This window comes from Tenrec ecaudatus, chromosome 13 (assembly GCF_050624435.1).
Source record: "Tenrec ecaudatus isolate mTenEca1 chromosome 13, mTenEca1.hap1, whole genome shotgun sequence".
NCBI lineage: Eukaryota > Metazoa > Chordata > Mammalia > Afrosoricida > Tenrecidae > Tenrec > Tenrec ecaudatus.
The window spans coordinates 139,592,566-139,616,044 of record NC_134542.1 but is presented as its reverse complement, the minus strand read 5'-3'; the positions used below and the strand labels follow the sequence as shown (position 1 = coordinate 139,616,044).

Here is a 23,479-nt window from a genome sequence, read left to right as displayed (position 1 = left end):
TAATACGGTATCATATGGTCTCCCTTTTGACCTAGTTTAAAGTTGTTTCAGTTTTTAATATTTTCTGCTTTCTTTTCAATGGAGGTCTTTTCTGTTTCGTCATTTTACTGTTGCCTGCTTGTTTGTTGTTTAATTTTCTGTATATGAAATTTAGGATAGCTAAATCTATAGAGGCAGTAAAACTGGATTAATAATTACGTAGGGGCATGGCATGGTAGGTTGGGACAAAGTTGCAAAATCAGTTGATCAGATGAATTATTGAACAAGGGTAGTCTTTTCAACAAATGGTCAGGACAAAGGAAAAAAAGAGAAGACTTTACCTCAGCCTCACATCTTACACAAACATTAACTTGAAATGAATCAAAGATCTAAATGTAAAACTTTTAGGAAGAAGTGCAGAATTTGCTGATTCAGGTTAACATCTCCACTTATCAGCTGAGTCAATTCTGGCTCAGAGCAACCAACAGAACAGAGAATAGCCACCAGGGTTTCCAAGTCATAATCCTTAAGAAAGCAGACTGTCACAGCTTTCTCACCGGGCACTTGGAGGCTTCAAACTACCAATCTTTTGGTTGGTAGCTGAGCGTTTAATCACTATTAAAGTTAACATCACCAGTGATAAATCCTATTAGTTTTATGTACTCTCTGCCACAATGTACTAGAAACAGCAGCAATTTACCTTTGTAATATTCCTTCTCAAAACTCATGAGGATCATGATAAAACACAGGGAACAAGGGCAGTACACAGAACACTGTAGTGGTATATGGGTTACGTGTTGGGCTGCTAATTGCAAGGGCGGCAGCAGTTCAAAACCACTAGCTGCTCTGTGGGAGAAAGATGAGGCTTTCTATCCCCATAGAGAGTTAAAGTCTTGGAAACCCATAGGGGTAGTTCTACCCTGTCCTATAGGGTGTCGCAGTAAGTTGGAATTGACTCGATGGCAGTGAGTTTGGTTTTTGGTTGAGTACTTCTCAAAACTGCTAAGCTGATGAAAAACCAAGAAATGCAGAAACTTTCAGAAACCTGAGGAGACTAATAAGACATGATGACTAAGTGTAATATGGTATCCTGAAACAGAAAATACACACTAGTGGGAAAAACTAGTTTTGCTTAGCTAATAATATATTGTGGTAACAGAAGATGTTAAAAATAGGGAGAACGGTATTAAGAATATACCTGAACAGTTTGAGCTATCTGCTTAAAGAAGCTGACATTTTTTTCTCAGGTGACGGAATTAGTGATGACTGCAATACAACATTGTGAATATATGAAAAAGCAATTATTTTCATTAAAATAAAATGCTGATGTCCATGTTCTCTGAGTTGTATGTCAAAAAACAAACATCCCAACTCCTGCATAAAGAAGAAGTTTGATGACTACAGAAGTATGACATAAAAACTACAATACATAAAAGTAAAAAAATTGATCAACTAACCGTATCAAGTCTGAAACTTTTTTTCTGGGCATTACTCCTCTAACCCCAGGGTAGACAACATTTCACGTGTATTGATTGTCACCACTTGTTGCTAGGGAAAAAATTCTGAGTCCTGTGTGACTCCACTGGGAAAAAACTCACGGAAGCTTGCACCCGTTTCTTCAGACATCACCCCATGCATCCTTTCCCTTAGTTGATGGTGTTCTGTACCCTTTCTTATTACAAAATCTTTGTGTCTCACTCACTGCTGACTCACAGTGAACAACCTGTGGGTTTCTGAGACTATAACTCTCTACAGGACTAGAAAGCCCAGTCTTTCTTCCGAGAAGCTTCTGGTTTTGAATTGCTGACCTCATGGATTGTGGAATCCAACGTGTAATCACTACACCACCAGGCCTCCATGTGCAATCTTAGTCTAAGTATTGATCTTGGACCCTGCCCAAAACATACTAAAAAGACCCCAGTAAAATGTGTACATACCATCTTACCAGACAATGCGCTCTTGGAGGAAAGTCATTGTTCATACACAACAAATCTTGCATCGATTGTGGAATGACATCTAGAAAAACATTTGATGATTTTAAAAGTTAGTATATTCACTCTAAGGTAGACTCTAATAATAAATTTGAGAAAATGTGTATCTTGCTACCCATTGCAATTGCTTACAGATGTAAACCTAAGGCTAGCTGAGATTTGGGAAAAGGAGGCAGGGGTGGGGGTAGCTCTCTTTCTAAAAGAAAGCCTGTGTATAAGCAGAGCTATCATCAATTGTTGTTTCCGTGAGATGCCAGGATAGAACTGCCCCCTAGGATTTTCTTGGTTACAATCTTTATGGGCACAGAACACCAGGTCTTTCTCCATGGAGTGGCTCAGTAGGTTTGCTGCCAACCTTTAACAAAAAGTGAACCTCCAAATGGATTGAGTTGATGGTTTTCCTATAGTTCCACCATTAGCTTCAATCACAACATCAACAACAAATACACACACACACCACCAAAATCCATCCCAGTACAAACATAGGTACAACAATAATTCTTTATCTACAAAGAGTATCTGAGACTCACTGATCTCTCAGTCCTATTTATCTCACAAACAGTCTGTCAGCAGTATTCTCATTCTTCGGACATCATTTCCATTTTCAGTTTTAAATCTCGATTTAACAACAGTTTTTCCTTGACGTATGATCGTTCCTCAATTTAATGGCACTTAAAATGTCTCTCTTGAACAGTTTCCTTCATTAAACAACAGAATGTTGCACTGGGAAATCCTGGGGTCACACTGCACTTCCCCCTAATTGCACACATTTCCCTGACTCCTAAGAAGACAGGATATACTCAAGGTTCTGATTTAGTGACTTTATTTTTTTCTGTAAAAGTTTTGTTGTGTTTTAATAGGAGCCCTGGTGGTACAGTGAGTGGTTGAGCACTTGGCTGCTAACCACAGGGTCAGTGGTTCAATCCCTTTAATGGCTCCCAGGGAGAAAGATGTCACTGCCTCCTTCTTTAACAATTATATCCTAGAAAAACCTGTGGCGTTTTCTGTCCCATAACAAGTCAGAATCAACTCCATGACAATTGGATTTTTAAAATACACACAAATTCACTCCTTACTTAGCAACATGGGTAGGTTCTAATGACCAGGTTATTAGGGGAAAACTCAGCATTATGAAAAAAAGAATGACTATATAATTACATGACTGCCAAATTACATCATTACATGACTGCCAAAGTATTTCACTGCAGAACTCCCAAACCACTGAAAATCGTATAACTATCACACCAGTGTCACTTTCAACTTATATCTAACAGTTCGTTATTGCCAGACATACATTTTTTTAGTTACTTTTATTGGGGGATCGTACATATCACAATCCATATATCCATCCACTGTGTCAAGCACATTTGTACATTTGTTGCCACCATCATTTTCAAAGCATTCTCATCCCACTTGAGGCCCAATGTTCATCTGCAACCTTAATTCTTAACATGTAGATACAAGTACATAGTTCTATTCCCATTAAATACATATTTACATATGTACATGCCTCTATTTAGACCTCTATAAATGTCCTTTGCCTCCTGGTTCTTTCTTCTATTTCCTTTTACTTTGCTATTGTCCCATCATCATGTTTGGCTTTCATTCGGGTTTGGTAATTCCTCACTGTTACATTACCCTTGATTAAGCCCCACTAGACATTCTACGCCCTTTTCTCCATTGATTTTAGTTCACTTGTTTCCTTGTCCCTGGATTGGTTCCCCACCACCCCTTCCTTTCTCCCACCTCCCCTTCTCCTGTATCCCCCAGAACCATTGGTCCTGTTCTTTTCATCTCCAAATTGTTAGTCCTGCCTATCTTACCTACATAGACATGCAGACACATTAATAAGCGCAGAAACCAGGCAAAGCCAAACAAAACAACAAAGGAAGTTAAGAACAACAACAAAAAGAAAGCCACTGACAGTTCAAGGTCTGTTTATTGGCCTTTACCAGTGTTTTCCAGTTGAGTCTCATGGGGTGCCACATTCTGTCTCCAAAGTCTATCTTTGGTCTTTCCTAGGGATTTCATCACTTTGCTCCCCTTGCTGCTGTTGCATGCCCTTAGTGTTTTGCCCCAGCATGATGGTGTCAGATTGTGCACAATTCCCGCACCGTGTCTCCAGTGTTTGTCCCCGGTAGTGCTATGGTTTAGTGAGGGACGTCGTGTCTCGGTGGGGCCGGCCCTATGGTCCTCTCTGTGCGTTGTCTGCTCTGAGCAGGAATATCGTCCTCGGGGCTTGGTAGGCCAGGATGTCTTCTCCTCCCTCTCCATTCCTTTTCGTTTCTACCTTGTGCTCTAATCAGACGTGCCCCTCTCCCCAAGATGTAGCCCCAGTGCTGTCCTCTGAAGTCCATTCTTCTGAGGGGGGGGTGTGTTTGTGTCCACATAGTTGGGAATGCGGCCGGCCCCGCATTGGTTCCCTGGTACATGCCAGTGTGTTGTATTCATGTCTTAGTGCACTGGGTTGAAGCCTGGTCTCTCCCTCTCCTGTGGAGATATAAACAATACCCTCCCCTTGGGTGGGTTAGTGCCCTGCTACCCCCTACCCATGTCTTTCTTTTCCCCCCCTCTTTCTTCCTATTTAGTTGGCTGCCACCTGGATTGGGTTTGGCCCCTGCCTCAGTAGCTTCTTCCCTATGCCCACCCCCACCTTTTATTAAGCTTACCTCAGTGGACTCATGTTGTACTTGTCCTTTTGTGCCTGGTTTACTTCACTTCACGATGAACATTGGAGCACAGATGTCTGGCCGTGGTTTGTTTCTTGCCTCTTCTGGGTATATGCCCAGTAGGGGAATTGCTGGGTCGTATGGTAGCTCAATTTCCATCCGTTTTAGATATCGCCAAATCGATTTCCATAATGGCTGTACATACCTACAGGTCCACCAGCAGTGGACAAGAGTTCCTATCTCCCCACAGCCCTTCCAACACTTGTCACTTTCTGATTTTTGTAACTGGGCTATCTTTTAGGGTGTCAGGTGGTATCTCATAGTTGTTTTAATTTGCATTTCTCTTATGGCTAATGATCGGGAATATTTTCTCATATTTATTGGCCATTCGGATTTCTGCCCCTGTGAAACTTCTGTTCAGGTCCTTTGCCCACCTCCTTAGTGGGTAGTTTTTTCTTATTGTAAGCTTGCATGGTATTGTAGATCTTCATAATAAGGACTTTGTCTGATGTGTCATTGCTAAAGAACACTTTGTGCTAACAACCTGGCATTCCGTGATGCTCACCTTCCCAACACAATCACTGAAGACTAAATGGGTGCACATGCAAATGTGGTGAAGAAAGCTAATGGTGCCTGGCCATTACAAGACATAGCGTCTGGGGTCTTAAAGGTTTGAAGTTAAACAAGCGGCCATCTAGCAAGGAAGCAACAGAGTCCACATGAAAGTAGCACACCAGCCTATGTGATCACAAGGTGTTTATGGGATCTGGTATCAGAAGACCCAAAACCAATAATCATATCGATGCCAACAAGGGGGGTCTTAGTGGAGACCCAAAGCCCATCTGAAGACAATTGGACATCCCCTTACAGAAGGGTCATAAGGAAGGGACGAAGTAACCAGGCTACAATATAGCACCAACAAAACACACAACATTCGTTTAGTTCTTGAATTCTTCCCCCTACCCCCGACCACTATCATGACCCCAGTTCTCTGTCACAAATCTGGCTAGACTAGAGCATGTGCATTGGTACAGATAAGAGCTCTCAACACACAATTAAGGACAGATAAACCCCCTCAGGTACAGTAATGGGAGTAGGGATACCATGAGGATAGGGGGAAAATAGGGATGAAAGGGGGAAGTGATCTCAATAATCAACGTATAGCAATCCCCACCCCCTACCCCAGGATGAACAACAGAAACATGGGTGAAGGGAGACAGCAGACAGTGTAAGACATGAAAATAATAATTTATCAAGAGTTCAAGAGGGTGGGAAGGTCAGGGAAGGAGGGTGAAAAGAGGAGCTGATATCAATGGCTCAAGTAGAATGAAAATGGTTTGAAAGTGATGCTGGTGGCAAATGTCCAAATGTGCTTGATATAATTGATGTATGGATTGTTATAAGAGCTACAAAAATGAAAAAAAGCTACAAAATGTACAGCAAGAATTATGGATTTAACTCCCTAAAATGATTTATATATAAAAAAAGATTTTTTCACTTTTATAAATGTGAAATTGCAGATAGCCAGTAAGTGAGGCTTTGGTAAATTATTTTAAATGGGTGTATGCATGGTCAATGTTATGCCTGTTTATGAATGTTACTTCACATATCAGTTTTTTTGTGGAAAAAAGAGTTTTATTTTATTTCTGTACCAGAAAAGACAAATCTTTCTGGTTTATGCATACAAATAATAATCTGTGTTGACCAGAACAAGATTAACCCATACTCCACATATTTATTTTCTCAGTGAATAAAGAATGGTATTTGATTACTCACTCATTGTTGAGTCAATTCTGACTCACAGTGGCCCATTTGGGGGTTTCCGTGACTGTAATCTTTGCCAGAGTAAAAAGCCTGATCTTTCTCCCTCCAAGCAACTGGTGGGTTAGAATTACTGACCTCATGGTTAACAGCCCAATGAATATTCCACTATGCTACTAGGACACCTGGCATTTGACTAGATAGCCCCCACACTTAAGTGTTTATTCAATACTTTGCTCCCTTACGGTTATGTACTAGTATGTCTAAGAACCAAATGATTTGGGATAATTTAATCAATTAACCAACTATAAGTATCTTTGACTGAGTCCTTAATATGGGCGAGGTACTGGGATGGGCATATGTTCATTATACCTTCACATCAACCCTCCAAGTGATATTACTTCATTTTATAAATGAGAAAAAACAGAATTTTAATCCATAGTTTAACTCTAAAATCCAGGGTATATACGAAATACAACACATGTTGTCAGATTAAGAAACAATTTTTTTTCTTTTAAAATTCCTTCAAGGTCAAGCTCAAGTGCCTTATTCTTTATAACACCTTCTAATTTCCCACAATTAAAAGCATCTATTCTACTCTGACTTCCAAAAGCATCTGATCCATACTTGGGGCAGGCATGTACCACTTTCTGCGTTTTATTACTGTGATTTATTTATAGATGTTACTTCCCCTGCATAGCCCCGATGGTGCATATGCACTGGACTGCTAACCACAAGGTCAGTGGTTTGAACTCAACAGCTACTCCATGGGAGAAAGATGTCCCCTCCCATAAAGATTTACGTCTCAGAAACCCAAAGATGGCAGTGAGTTTGATATTTTTTTGTTTTACCGTTCTTACTAGAACATAAGTTTCTTATATTACTAGCTTAAAGGTTCAATGGTGCTTAGAAAGTAGTTAGCATATGTTTAAAATAATAATAGTCATGCTATCTGATCAATTATAACTCATGGTGACCCAATGTGTGCCAGAACAGAACTGTGCTTCACAGGCCAGGGCTTCCAATGGCTGCAGTGACTGCAATCTTAAAAAGGAGATCACCAAGCCTTTGTCCTGAGGTGTCACTGGTGGATTTAAACTGCCACCCTTCTTGTTAATAGGCAAAAGCAAACGGTGGGTACTGCTCAGTGACTTATAACATGTTACCTAAAATCAATGCTTGCAATAACTTCTTTTAAAGTGAGAAATATAACTCTTTGAAAGGATCATACTCTACTTAGATACAGTGAAACAACAGCATACAAAAAACTATGAGGATACCGCTGAATTAAGAGAAGCAAACTTTTGATTAAATATTATGAACACACTTAAAAGTGAAGAGTTTAAAAATATGTAGTAAAAGGATGCTTTGCTCAATTGACATATGTATGGATTATGATAAGAGTTGTATGAGACTCAATAAAAGGATTTATTAAATTAAAAAAATGTAGTAAAAACTTACCTTCTAATAAATCATCCTTTCCCTCTTTATCACTGGATTCTTGTACAAGATAATGATGAGTGACTGAAAACTTGAAGTCAGCAAAGGAAATTCCATCTGATTTCTCTTCCCATGTCCCAGAAGTAAATACACCCTTTATTTAAAAGTAAGATGGAAAAGTATCAACATTAAAGTATTTAATAGTCATTGTTGCTGTTTATTCAGAAAAAGGCTATGTGCTGCCAGAAAGCTGCAATAGGGCTGCTATGAATCAGAATCAAAGCAGTGGGTTTGGCTTTGCTATTATGTTTAACAGCCATAGGGATTTTCCTTTTTCATAGGAGGTGGGTCCATTAATCTAAAAATTTTATTCTGTAGCTATCTTCTCTACCAAAAAGTAAAAACAATTTAAGTATGAATTTAATTATTCATATGTATGGATAAAACCAATAAAATATTTTAAATAGCCTATTACAGTATGCCTGTAAATAGAAAATTATCTAGAATATTAGTCATAAGTGACTTAAAATTTTGTAATTTTTTTGTGTTGTGAGTTGGTATATAAAAGCATGAATACAAAATTATTCCTATTCCTCTTCATAGTCAAATATAAACATACTTTAGAGATATTTCAAGTTTGGTTACAGATCACTGATATAAAGCAAATATCACAAAAAGCAAATCACATTATTTTTTGGTTTTCTACCACGTATGAAGGTTATGTTTACCTGATATTGTAGCCTATTAAGTGTGCAATTAATAGCATTATGCAAAAGTTTGAAATGACAAGAAGATACAGAGGCAAGAGAGTGAACACATGGTATTCGACAAATGATGCCAATGGAAACAAACCTTCAATTTGTTTGAATCTGTGAAACATAATACTAAGTATACCTGTAAGACCTAGCAATAATAGAATCTGTTAGTTAATTTTTATACTGCAGCCTGTATATTCATTGTTATATTTCACAATTACGTGTAACATTTGATAGATTTTCACACATCAGTTCAACCTCAGAGTACCTGTGTAAAACAGAACTAAACACTGCCTGTCCTATGTCACACTCAAGGATTGCTGTTAAGGCCAGTGTTGCAGACACTGTGTCAATCATCCCACAGAGATGCATCAGATCTTCTGTAGTCTATTCAATGTCCAGCATTCACATGCATACGAGGTGAATGAAAATACCGTGGCTTGGGTCAGACACACCATAGTTCTGAGGGATATCTCTGTTCTTCAACACTTTAAAGAGTTGTCTGCGGCAGATCTGCCCAATCCAATATGTCACTTAATACATAACATCTGTGATTTGATTTCTTGACTATGTCTACAGTACTACTTCTATGAGCACTGACTGTGGATCCAAGCAAAATGACATCTGTAACAACCTCAATCTTTTCTGTTTTTCATGATATATCTGTCAGACTAGTTGTAAGGATTTTTGTTTTCTTTACATGGAGTTGCAATCCACACTGAAGGCTGCAATCTTTGCTTCTCCTCAGCAAGTGCTTCCAAGTCCTCCTTGGTTGCAATAAGCAAAGCTGTAGCATTTGCATTTCAAAGGTTCAAAAGCCTTCCTCCAACCCTAATGCTTTTTCCTTCTTCATCTAGTCCAGCTTCTCAGCTTACGAACTGAGCAAGTCTGGCTGACCCTGACACACACTTTTTAAACCACATAGCATTCCCTTGTTCTGCTCATAGAATTGCTTCTTGGTGCACGTCTAGGTTCCCCATAATCATAATGAAGCATTCTGCAATTTCTCTTCTTTTCAATGTTATCCATAGTTTTTTATGGCCCTTGGTTGAATGCCTTTGCATGGGAAAGTTTCAAACTTGCTGATACCACTACATATTATAGCATATAACATGGTTGAACACTGTAACCACTCCTTTCAAAATTTCATAACAAAGTCATTTACAAATAAGGAAGCACCCTGTACAACTGATGTGACATTTGTAGCCATTTATTTAACAAGCTTTCTCAAGCTCTTTACCAAATTCCAGCATTCAGATCTTGTCATTTAACTAGGAACTTTTAAAATAGAAAGCCTATTTTAGTTATGAGTCTCAAAGAGCCCCTTACCTATACAATTGAACTGTATGGGTCCCCAATTCCATCCCAAAGTTCTTAACTTCCCATAGCAATCCTTTCCACAGAAAGATAACCAGTCATCCCAGAACAGTACCAATGCGAAGGTCCTACCATCCCCAAAACTTGCTAAACACAGTGGTAATTCTACACTAGCTAAGAGAAGATGCAGGCAAGATTCTATAAACTACTCAAATTCATGAATGTAACTAATGTACGACACTCAAATGTTTTATACGTGTTCCTAACAAGTTACAAACAACTCTGCATTAATATTCTAAATGTCCTATGGACTCTAGGTGGCACTAACAATTTGCACCCCATTATTAGCCTATGAAGATGTACATTCAGTTCCAAGAGACTCAGTGGTAACAGGAGCAGCCTACTTCTGTTGGGATTGCACCAAGAAAACCCCACGGAGCACTTCTACTCAGTAACACCTGAGGCTGCACAAGTCAGAAGCAGCTTGATGGTAACTAGCAACAGGCATTTTATTTTGTGACAACATAAAATAGCAATCCTTTCATGAGGAAAACAATCACCATGTATGATGTATGTGATAAAGTCACAATTTTTGCATGTGGTTTTTCCTTCAAATGAACTTGCCCTGTTCTCACTTGAAGGAATGTAAATTAAAGTGTATATATGGCCCACAAAGTCTTTTTAAAAAAAATTTTTAAGTGTAAACTAGGTGGGGAATTACATTACAGATTCAATTTTTCATTCAACAGTTTATACTACCCCTTACCCCACCCAACTGCCTCTGAATTCTCGTTTCTCTTATGGATTACTGTCTTCCCCTTTACCTAAATTAATACCAATTTTCTAGCTTATTGCTTCATCTTCCCTGCCTTGGTAAGCTACACAGTCTGTTTCTTTTGGTATAGAAGTCTTGGTCTTGGATTTTTGGGTTTTCCCCTTTCTTTAAAACAGAAGTCTCATACCATATTTGTCTTTTTGTGACCAACTAACTGCAGCCAGTATGATGGTCTCCAGGTCCATTCATGCCAGGAGGTGCTTCTTGGTTTCATCATTACTGTGTTTTCTTTTTTTCTTAGTTGCTTTAATTTTTTATTTATTTTAGTACCAGTTTTATTGGCATATAATTCACATACCATACAATTTAATGGCTTAAATATATTAAAACAAATTGTGTAGTAATCACAATCATTTTAGAGAAACAATTTCTTCATTTTTATACTCATTATTATTCACACCGCACTACACCAACTTCCCCACTGCCACAACCCTAAGGAACTATTAATCTAGTTACTCTTTCTACAATTTCTAGATTTCATACCCAGAAAATCATGCAAAAAACAAAAATGACAACAAAATAAAACAAAGAAGACTCTCAATCCAAGCAAAAGCAGAATGTAACAGAAACTAGAACAAATGAAAAAAAGAGGAAAACAAATTAGAATATGGTAACCTGAGACTTAACTGTATCTGCAGTAATCCACTTTCCGTGCACTCAAGAGAGCAAGACTATTCACATCCCTGGTCAATAGTCTGAGGGAGTTCAATGGAGGCGTAATCAGAGTGGGGCTCTGCAAATGGATTTGGGGCTCATCAAGGCTTTTTTGCAATACATAGTATTCCACTGTGTGTACAGACCAAAGTCTCTTCATCCATTCTTTCACTGGTGGGCACTTAGCAATTGACACCGAGAACAGCATTATGGTGAACATGGATGTGCAGGTCTTTCGTGTTATGGCTCTACTGCTTTGTTATGCCTCTAGCCAGCAGAGGGACTGCTGGGTCCTATGGAATCTCTAATTTCAGCTACCTGAAGTAGTACTGTATCTTTCCACAGTGGCTGCACATTTTCACAGTCCCACCGGCACTGTAAGAGAGTCCGAATCTCTCCACACCCCCTCTAGCACCTGCTATTTTCTATGTTTTGAACCTGGCTGTCACTCCTGGTGCCCACATCCAGCCTTAAGCTTCCATAAGTAATTTAATAACATAAATAAGAACTTAGTTTTCCAGAAGGAATATGCAATAACTATAAAGCAAATAAAGTTAAAACTACAAAAGGGAAAAGGGGAGTAAAAAAATGAGACGTCTCCTTTTCAAGTTTATGGTACAGCTGAAAAAAATTTAAATTATAAACATAGTCAGACCCTAATCTTCGTACGGTTCCTTGGTTTTAAGATCATGGTGCTAAGGCATTTCAAAAATATATATTCAATGAATCTATTAACAAAATGATAGTATTTCCAAGTGTTCCTAGAATTGGATAATCCCATAGAAGAAAACCTAAGAAATTATCTTTAGAACTTTAGATTCCTTAGACAAAAGGCAATTACCATAAAATTAAAAGTTGAAAAAATGAATTACAGCAAAACAAAAAATGTATGCTCATCAAAAGTGACAGTAAGAAGCTAAGTGAGAAAGAGCTAGGAGGTAAAGGGCATTTATAGAGGTCTAAATACAGGCATGTATATATGTAAATATATTTAGATATGAGAATGTGGAAATAGATCTATGTGCATATATGTATAGATTTAGTATTAAGGTAGCAGATGGATGGACACTGGGCCTCCACTCAAGCACTCCCTTAATGCAAGAATATTTTGTTCTATTAAACTGGTATTCCATGATGCTCACCTTCCCAACACAATCGTTAAGACACAGCAGGTGCATAAGCACATGTGGTGAAGAAAGCGGACAGTGCCCAGTTAACAAAAGGTATAGCGTCTGGGGTCTTCAAGGCTTGAAAGTAAACAAGCGGCCATCTAGCTGAGAAGCAACAAAGTCCACATGGAAGAAGCACACCAGCATGTGCGATCACGAGGTGTCGAAGGATCAGGTATAAGGCATCATCAGACTAAAACTCCTATCATCGTGAATGAGGTGGAGACCCAAAGCCCATCTGAAGGCAACTGGACATCCCCTTAGGAAAGGGTTGCGTGGAGCAGACTAGTCAGTCAGGGCGCAGTGTAGCAACGATGAAACATACAACTTTCCTCTAGTACCTAAATGCTGCTAACTCCCTCCCACTATCATGATCCCAATTCTACCTTACAAATCAGGATAGACCAGAGGATGTACACTGGTGCAGATGGGAACTGGAAACACAGGGAATCCAGGACAGATGATTCCTTCAGGACCAGTGGTGAGAGTGGTGATACCGGAAGGTTGGATGGAGGGTGGGGTGGAAAGGGGGAACTGATTTTAAGGATCTACATATAACCTCCTCCCTGGGGGACGGACAACAGAAAAGTGGGTAAGGGAGACTTTGGACAGTGCAAGATATGACAAAATAATAATTTATAAATTATCAAGGGTTCATGAGGAAGGGGAAAGTGGGGAGGGAGGGGAAAAATGAGGAGGTGATGCCATGAGCTTAAGTGAAGAGCAAATGTTTTGAGAATTATGAAGGCAATGAATGTATAAATGTGCTTTATAAGATTGATGTATGTATGGATTGTGGTAAGAGTTGTATGAGCCCCTAATAAATTTTAAAAGAAGCTAAATAAGAAAACCATGGACTGTAAGAAATACTCAAAATATCTCCATCTGACAAATGACCCATAGGCAAGATAATTGAAAATTTAAACAACTACACAATCAACATTTTCATAAACTAAAGAAGGTATGAATGAGAAATTGTAAGGAATTATAAAATAACTGCAATATCAGAAATACATATTAAAACCAAAATGAGATACTACTTCACACCAGAAAGAATGGCTAAAATTAAATATCTGACAAAAACCAAATATCTGAGATGAGGAATAAGTGGAAGTTTCATATACTGCTAGGGAAATAGTTTCACAGTTATCCTAAACTAGCAATTCCACTCCTAAAAATGTACCCAAGAGAATAGTGTGGTGTATCTGTACAATAAAAAGGAACAAACTGTAAAATACAAACTGGATGAAGTTTAAAAACATTATGGTGAGAAAAGCAGATACAAAGACTACATACTGAAAGAGGGTAAGTCACAAAGCACTGCTATTAAATCACAGAAGCTTTTATTAAACAATATCAATATATGAAGCTACCGTTTTTCAACACATCCTCCAACTAGGATTCCTAAAGGTGGAGTTTCCACCTCTCTAACCTTCCCTCAATGAATTCCACACCCTTTCATTTACATCATGCAAAACTGCATCTTTGAAGGACTCAAGTCATGTGCACTTTTAAATGTTCTTTGAGTTTGGAACAAAAAGAAATCTAAATGGGGCAAGATCAGCACTGTAAGGTGGATGGGGTAAGGTTTACCAATGAATTCTCATTGGACAGCTAGCTACCTTTGAAGAACGAGCTGGTATGCTGTTATGAAGGGGAAAATTGTTCAGTGCAACTTTTCTGGCTTTTTCTTCCCCTGTGCAGTTTTCAATTTTCTTTCTTTTCTTATATTAAGTCATTTTATTGGGGGCTCGTAAAACTCATCACAAGCCATACATCCATCATGTCAAGCACATTTGCACATATGTTGTCATCATTGTTTTCAAAGTATTTTCTTTCTACTTGAGCCCTTGGTATCAACTCATTTTCCCCTCCCTTGTGAATCCTTGGTAATTTATAAATTATTATTTTTCATGTCTTTCACTGTCCGATGTCTCCCTTTACCCCCTTGTCTGTTGCCCATCCCCCTTGGACAATTTTCTGAAAATATTTCCACAATAAGCCCTGTAATCATCCCGTGTCCTTCAAGGAAATCTATCACTGTTACCCCATGGGAATACCCCTAAAAAAAGTCACCAAAACTTCTGAGCTGACTGCTTTACCTTGAACTGACCCAACAGATCCCTTCAGAACTGTTTTGATTTTTCTTTAAATGTACCTTAACTGAGACTACACAGGAGCCCTGGTAGCATAGTGATTGAGCATTGGGTTGCTGACCTCAAAGTCAGCAGTTTGCATTCACCAGCAGCTCTAAGAGCGAAGGATGAGGCTTTCTATTTCTATAGAGTTACAATCTTGGAAATCCATAGGGGCAGTCCTACTCTACCCTACATGGTTGCTATGAATTAACTCAGGAGTTGAGAATGTGACTAAAAGGAGTCTTGGTGGTACAGTGGGTAACTCGTTGTGCTAACGACAAGATCCAAGGGAGAAAGATGAGACTTTGTACTCCCATAAAGAGTTAGCCTTAGAAACCCACAGCAGCAGTTCTACCCTGACCTATAGGGTCGCACTGAGCCAGAATTAACGCAGTGGTAATGAATTTCGTTTGCGGTTTTTGGAATCAGACTAAGACAAACATTATTACTGAGACAAGTTATCTGTAATCACCCACTGATTGGAGACTTACTTAAACATGGGTTTTTGTTGTTTTTTTTTTAATACATCTACATATGGATGACTGAGAACTTGAATAGTATTGCTTTTATGACTTAACCTTGTGTAATTCTATTTATAAAGCTTAAGAAAAGGGAAAACTGATGTACCCTGAAAGAAAGAAGAATCAGAGCTACCTCTGGATACACTGGAGAAAGCTATAAGAAACCTTTCTGTATGATGACAATATCCTTTCCCTGATGTGTATGGTGACAACATGGTCCAGCCCACAGATTTGCCAAAACAGATGTTACACTTGAATTCTGAACATTTTGCTCTATTTAAATGCCAACAAAAAGAGTAAGTAAATAAAATTGTATTCAAAGGAAATAAAGAAATAGGATAAAAATGTGGGAATAGTGAGAGAAATTTGCTCTTTCCCAGTGAAAAGCACATGTCAACTTTATAAACCCACGCTGTGGACATTATTCTTTCCATTTTTCTTTTGACCTACTCAATACACGTTAGGCACTGAAGATACAAACTTAACTGGAACTCTGAGGGCTCCAGGCTCGAGCAAGCTGAGTTTAGTGCGATCCTGCACATGATCTTTCGTCTTCTACACTGCTATTTTCTAAAGCACATAGTCGCTATTGTTCCTCTGTTCCTTTAAGTCCTTCAGTGGCATCTATTACCTATAACTGGTGTCTAGATGACCATCATGCATTCCATCAGTAAGTATCTGAGTGAATATAAATGTATGCATACGTTCATTTATAAAGCATTACTGTATACTGCCAGAATGCTCTTTAGAAGATGGGGAAACTTTCTTTGCATTCTCTATAACCTCTGCAGAGATCCTAAGCAGCGAAAGCTTGGTGTTGTGATGTACAGAAATGGAGAAGAGTATTAAATCATTTTTAAGAATTAAAAACAACAACAAAGAAGATGGTGAAATTCATCTTGAACATGTGGTCAGGAGAGACCAGTCCCTGGAGATCCTGGAGAAGGACATCATGCTTGGTAAGGTACTAGAGCACTGTAAAAGAGGAAAGCCCTCAACAAGACAGACAGACTGACTCCGTGCCTTGTTTGCATCACTAGAATTGCATCTTATTTTAATTCTTGCTTGACAAGTTCTTTATTAGACTATGATCTACTCATCTCTTTAGCATAGCATTTACCAATGCTCATTCTCAGTCAAAAACATTTCACTTGGTATTCCATCAATTCCTGGAGCTTTGCTTTTGGCTAAATGCTTTCAGTGCAGCTTGAACTTTTTCCTTCAAACCTCTGCTTCTTACTTACATGCTACCCCCAGAAATGGTAAAATGTCGACTAGTTCTTTTTGGTCATGACTCTATTCTTTTTGATGCTCCCTGCATCATTCAATATTTTGTTTATGTAATCACTTCCTCCATTTTCTCCCTTGTTTTTTCTAACTCAAAGTCTTTGCACATTTCATTATATTTTACTGTCTTCTCAAGCTGCCCTTTGAAATTTTCTGTTCAGCTCATTGATTCATCATTTCTTTCTTTTGAATTAGCTACTCTATGATTAAGAGCAAGTTTCAAAATCTCTTCTGAAATCTACTTTTTTTCACCTGTATTTTTAAAGACCTTTTATTTTCTTTATGAATGATGCTCTAGATCAAGAGGCAGCTGTGCAAACAGCAAAGGAAATATGGAGTGGTCTAAAATCCAGAAACGTGTGTCACAAGATTACCCTCTCATCATACTTATTCAACCTGTATGTTGAGTGAATAATTAGAGAAACTGGATTATATGAAGAATGAGGCATCAGGATTAAAGGCAAACTTATTAACAAGCTGAGATATGCAGATGACTTAGCTTGCTTGCTCAAAGTGAGGAGGACTTGAGGCTCTTGCTGAAAAGCAAGATTGCAGTCTTCAGTATGGACTACAACTCCATGTAAAGAAGACCAAAATAAAAAATAAATAAAAATTAAAAAGACCAAAATCCTCAACTGCAACAATAAAGAGGTAACATCATGATAAATTAAAAATATATATATTGATGTTGTCAAGGATTTTGTCTTAGTACCCTATGAACAAAACACTGGCTGGTCCTGTGCCATCGAAAAAATTGCTTGAAGGCACCTAACACCAACAATATGCTTAATACAAGCAGTCCTGTGAAATATGCCCTTACATGATTTAGATTTGTGGAACAATGCAGTATCATGTACAGGCAGTGCTCACAGAAGTCAAACATAAATTGCTGCTCAGTGTATTATACTAAAACCTTTGGGGAATGTATCAGACAAAGCTCAGGAGTTCATCCATTCGTCAGGAGGCCAACCTTGCTGAGGGTGGGGATGGCCAGGTGAGGGCTGGACCAAATCAGGATTTTACACACATCAGGAAGTGAGTGGAGATGTGAAGGGGGTGATCAGATAAGAGAAGCAGAGAGGTTGTTACAGTGATCTCCTATGCAGATCCTGGGAGCGCAGATGCCAGCCTGTGGTACAGGCACTTCCTGAAAATGTGTAGCCACCCCCACAGAAGCTCTGAGCCAGGAACTCAGGAGTACCCTGAGACAGGAGCAGAGCAGCTGCAGCAAGTCCTGGACTACCCTGGGAATGAAAGGCTGCCTGACTGCTGGGTGGATGAACGAAGTCAAGAAGAGAAGCTGTGCTGTGGGGATGGGAATGCTCCCTAGAGTGCAGTTGCTCTTCTATTTTAAAAACAGAGGCAGCAAATACAAAACATTTACGAGATGCTCGACTTGACACTCAAGGTCAGATACTGCCCTAACAGGTGGGGGGTGGGGGGGTGGTGGTGGTGTGTGTATGTGTGTGTGTGTGTGTGTGTGTCCTAACAGGTAGGGTGTGTGTGTGTGTGTGTGTGTTTTTCCAAAGGGACTTTCAAAAGTTCATGGAAAAAATGGAATGAAAAGATAATGCATTTTTCCCATGAACTTTTGGAAGCCCTTTCATATATATACGAATAGATATGTATTTATATATAAATTCCACAGTGCATGAGGACAAGATACATAATGAGATCAATGAGTCATAATTCGAGAAGATGGTCAGATTACGGCCAGTTGTATAAGTCAGACGTGGACTCCTGCAGAAAACTGGATCCCAGTTCAGCTTTAAAGGGCATGGCAGGATGAAAGGAAGAACAATGCCCTGAACAGGAAATGTGATGGCATTTTTGGGGAAGAAATAGCTCAAGTTAGCTGAAGTCTCCTACAGAGAATTGCAGAAAAATGAGAGAACTGACCATGAGGCATATGAATACAGACTCCTAAGAGTTTAGGCTTCACTCTGGCGGCAACAGAGAACCACTGCCGGCTTCTGTGCTGTTTTGTGACACAATGATCGGATCCGTTTAGAAGGAATCCTCTAAACACACTGGAAGGAGAAGGCAGAAGGTCAAAATGGGAAAAAGAAGATAGAGGGGGCAGAAGTAGGGCAAAGTGAGCAAAGAAGGTAGTCAGAGAGCACTGATAGCCCAGTGACTGGACAGGGAAGGCTCTATTTAGCGCCAGAATTCTTAATGATTTCTTATTGCTACCTATAGCTTGATACAATCTGTCCCAAAAGTTCACGTTGAAGTAAGCTTTTTGATATGTAGTCCATCAAAACCAAACACATGAACTTTCAAAATAATAAACGTATACAACATAAAATATGAAACAATGGCTTTTAACTTTTTTAGATCATAGGGTCCTTTGATTATCTGAAAGCTAAGTGCCACCTCTGATGAAAAGCATACATTTGTACATTAGGAATTAAACATGTATAAAGGAAAACCTAACAAGGGCCTTGGGGGAGGGGCGATAGAGGGGAGTGGGGAAGAGAGGAAGGGAAGGACATCAAGAAGCCTAGGGAGGAAAACATGTTCAGAGACGAATTATGGAAGCAATGGTATAATTATGTTTAATATGATTGAATTATGGAATGATATGACATGTATTAAGGCCCAAGCTACAGCAAATTAATAATAAATTTTTAAAGCATGTGTCCAGGATGAAGTTTCTGGCCTCACACTAAATCCTAGCTCCAGTTCTTAAGTAATAGCCCTGCTCGATACTCACCTTCACGAGATGATCACTGAAGGTAAGGGTGCTATAGCCAAGTGTGGTGAAGAAAGCAGACAGTGCCCCGCTATCAATCGAAACAGCGACTGGAGTCTATATAGTCAGACAGAGCCCCTGGCAGATGCACTCCAGTCAAAGCTAAGAGTCCCAAATAGCCCTGCTAACAGGCAGTGAGCATTGTAACTTTGATTGTGCTGGAGAGAACTCTATACTTGGCTAGTTGACTTTCCCCATAGACTCAACCTGAATTTGTTCTGGGGACAAGTATCTCTTAGATGTTCAACGACAAAAACTTCTTCCCTGGCTTCTTGAATGTTGATGGGGTCTTCTCCCACTCACGCATATTTTTGCCTTTAAACTAATGTGATCTTATCCTTACCATCGTAGTACAGTTTCTTTCTGACTTGTCTTCTGTGGGGTTTCCCAGTTGTGAAGCACCAGGAGGAATGGATATACATAACACTGATACAAGGTGTTACAGGGAAACTAAGGGCGGGAGATGGGCAATATGGAGGGGAAGTGGAGTTTGGGAGTGAAAATGAAGGTGGGCGGGAGGGAAGGAGGGAGAGCACTGGAGCTGATCGTAATTGAACAGCTCACTTTGGGGGCAGATCAATCACGGAGGGAGGGAATGCTCTAGGATGTGTGTGGTAATGTTTATACAATTCCCCCTTGAAGGTTTTGAACGACTGAACTATTATTGTTCTATGATACGTAAATTATGTGCCAATAAAACTGTTGGGGGGGGGGAAAGTAAGCATACGTATAACGTAACGATCCTGGGTGTACATTGGTACAGATGGAAACTGGAAATACAGGGAATCCAGGACAGATGACCAGAGTAGCAATGCCTGAAGGGTAGAGGGAAGGTGGGGTGGAAAGGTGGAACCGATTACAAGAATCTGCATATGGCCTCCTCCCTGGGGGATGGACAGCAGAGAGGAGGGCGGGAGAGACGTTGGGACAGCGTAACATATGACAAAATAATAATTTGTGGATTATGAAGGGTTCATGAGGGAGGGGGGACTGAGGAAGGAGGGGGAAAATGAGCAGTCGACATTAAGGGCTCAAGTAGAGGGCAGATGTTTTGAGAGCGATGATGGCAACAAATGTACATATGTGCTTGAGACAATGGATGTATGTATGGAATGTGATAAGAATTGTACAAGCCCCCAATAAAATTATTTAAAAAAAAAAAAAGAATGATCCTGGGTAGCACAAAGGTGATGCACGGAACTTCTAGGCAAGAGGGAAGCAGTTGGAGCTTACTCAGAGGTGCCTCAGAAGATAGAGCTGCTTCCAATCCCGATGAAGCACTCTGCACTACACACCCGAGTTGGAACTGACTCGAGAGCAACAACAACATAACTTGAAAACACATTAGTTAAGGAAACTATTTTAAGTGGTGGTGAAGTTTCTCTGCCCACAGCAATCGACTTTGTCTTTAGTGATTGACACTGTACGGGTGAATTTTATGTCAATGATTCCCAGTTGTTTGGTCAGTTACTGGACTAGTTGCTATGATGTATTAATGTAACAATTGTGAATACAATGTAATATACTAATGGCGTTCCATGATGTAATCTGATGTGATTAATCAATCTGATGTGATTAACTTGCCTGGTGTGATGAGTTGAAAGGAGCATTTTCTTGTCTTACCAACAGATTTTATGACTTAAAAAAAGCCCTGTCCCTTCCACAGTCCCATGTCAGCAGAGGTCTACCACCTGACCAAGGATTTGGTACTTCTCAGTCCCACCACTTCAGGAATTATTTTCTTGAAGTAAATACTTCTCTTTTCATCCATCCATTCGTTATCCATCTATATGCCTTGCTGGTTCTGCTTCTTGAGTGATCTCTAAGACAAACTCTGATTCTAATTCTAATAACCCGGCAGAAATCGAACTTCCTTTACCATTCTCCTAAACACCTGAGGCCAGAAATCTTGTGGGGATAAACTTCATGAACAGCTCCCTAAGTAGCTCCAAGTCATTAGTTGAGTGTTTTGTTGAAGGAGGAACAGAAGGAATTCTCATAGATGAGGAGTAAGTAATACAACTGTGGAGCAAAGGGATGAAAGACTTACAGTGTGAAGGTGGGGGTTTTGTGGGAAAGGTTGTTTTAGCAAACTAAGAACAATGTACCGTATAAATGAACAAACCAACCGAACACAAAGGAAGTGAGTGACTGGAAAGAACGTGACCCAGAAACAGAGAGAGAAATATTACCAAGCTTGTGCAATTCTCTGGAAATGAAAATTTTTAAATATTTCCCCCTATAGAAAAGTGCAATCAAATTTCTCAACAAGCAGTTTTACAAATGAACTTTTTAAAAAAGGACTCATCCATAGAAGTTTGCTGATTATACTGTATTATTAGTTACCTTCAAGTTGGCTCTGACTCATAGTGACCCAATCTCTGTACAACAGGACACATTTCTATAGGGCTGCACCATCCTTACAAAAGATACTGTGTGCGCCCACTGTTCAGTAAAATAATCACTAAATTTAAAAAACAAAAAATCCTTACTTTACAATGTATTAGACCATTTAGAAAGACTTTCTATCTTTAAATGTCTGTGAGTCTATTGAGTTCTATTTCAACACTTAATAGTCATTTTTTCTATCAATATTCTAAAGTGAATGATTCTTCATCAGTAAGTTTTCTTCAGTGGGCTACGTCAGTAACACTTACCAAACAATCCTATTATAAGCTCTAGACTTGCTATCTCATAAAAAGTACTTTTTTTTGCTAGTTATATAGATTATAGACAAGCCTAAAAGGACGTTCAAAGGGAACTTACTGAATTATCCTAGCTTCAAGCAGAATCATACTCATAGCACACTAGATTATTTTCCATTTTACAAAGCTCCAAGGCAGTAAAGTGCCAAAATATGCCTAGGCAACCTAGTCTAACACTCACTGAGAAAAATAGAAACAACCTGGGTTTTGAAGGGAAGTAAAGTTTAGGTTTAACCCCTTTATTCCCCCTACTGGAAGGTGGAATAAAGTGTACTGGGCAAACAATCACAATGACCTAAAGCCTATAAAACACAAAATAATAACTCATCACTAGGCTTGTCTAAGGATTAAATAGGTTAATAGGCAGAGTCTGTATTACAGTGCAGAGCTGGTGCTCAATAATTGCTGTGCTTTCCTCTCTTAAAATTATTTCTAAGCACTTAAAGCTTCTGGTAATGAACAACAAAGCAGCTTGTACGGACGAACTCTCCTTCAGGTAAAAAGCATAAAATCTGGATGAAAACGCAGTTTTTTCAAGGCTTTGGAAAACGGTTCTCACATGCACACAGAAACTAGAAATGATGCCCATGAAAGATAGGTTTATATGGTGAGAGCTGTTATTTTGTAGCTTTGTGTCTAAAGCAGAGGTTCTAAAATCTTTTGGATTTAGGGCTCTTTTATATGCTTAAAAATTATGATTTCATATTAAAAGGAAATTATATAACATTTATTAATTCATACAAGTGAAAATAAAATTATTAAATATTAAAGTTCTAATGCTATTCCCAGAACAGAAAAAATTAAGAGTGGAGATGTTTTACATTTTTGCCAATTCTCTTTAATATCTGGCTAACAGAATCACAAATTTTGTTATCACATCTGCTTCTGCAGTCTACTTTTGTGACACACTGTCTGGGCTAAAGAATCAAAAGAAAAACTGGCTCAAAAAAGAAAATCCTTCACGTTCTTCTGAGAGTCTCAGGAAGCCACAGTCTGTAAAAAGATCAGCTTCAAGTGTCTGAGCCAGAATCCAAGGCTGGCAAAGCACTTCTATAATGAAGGTTCAAATTCTGGAAGGGGAGAATACAACTGGGAGTAAGCACAAGCTTTGTGTATCAACTCTGTCCCACACTTGGCAACCTGGGCAACAGGTATGTGCAGTGCCTTCTCCTAAGAACAAAAACCAAAATTTAAAAGAAGAGTGTATCCAAAAAGTTAACAGAGAAATCAGAATATAATTCCAAAAATGTATCAACACACTGGAAAATAAGAAAAAAGGTCAGGAACTGAAGCCTGGAGAAATATGGTGGCAAAAAAATATATAAGCAAATAGTAAAATGGTAAATCTTAACACAACCATATCAATAATTAAATTAAATATCAATGTACTTAACCATAAAACATCTCATGGGATTTGGTTTATTGGCCTGGGGTTTTAGGATCATGGTCTTATGGGACATTTCAGCTAATTGGCCTAATACTGTTTCATGCTTCTGTTCTACC

At 39.0% G+C, this 23,479-nt stretch overlaps 1 protein-coding gene across 1 annotated transcript in view; it reads right to left on the bottom strand.

Moving 5' to 3' along the window:
- The window catches only part of RAB3GAP1 (RAB3 GTPase activating protein catalytic subunit 1), a 110,191-nt gene that overhangs the window by 73,925 nt on the left and 12,787 nt on the right, over positions 1 to 23,479 (bottom strand). Inside the window, exons 4-5 of the mRNA XM_075530295.1 lie at positions 7,862 to 7,994; positions 1,917 to 1,995 (exon numbers count right to left, since the gene is read on the bottom strand). Coding sequence (XP_075386410.1) covers positions 1,917 to 1,995; positions 7,862 to 7,994 — 212 coding nt within the window. The remainder of the gene's footprint in view (positions 1 to 1,916; positions 1,996 to 7,861; positions 7,995 to 23,479) is intronic.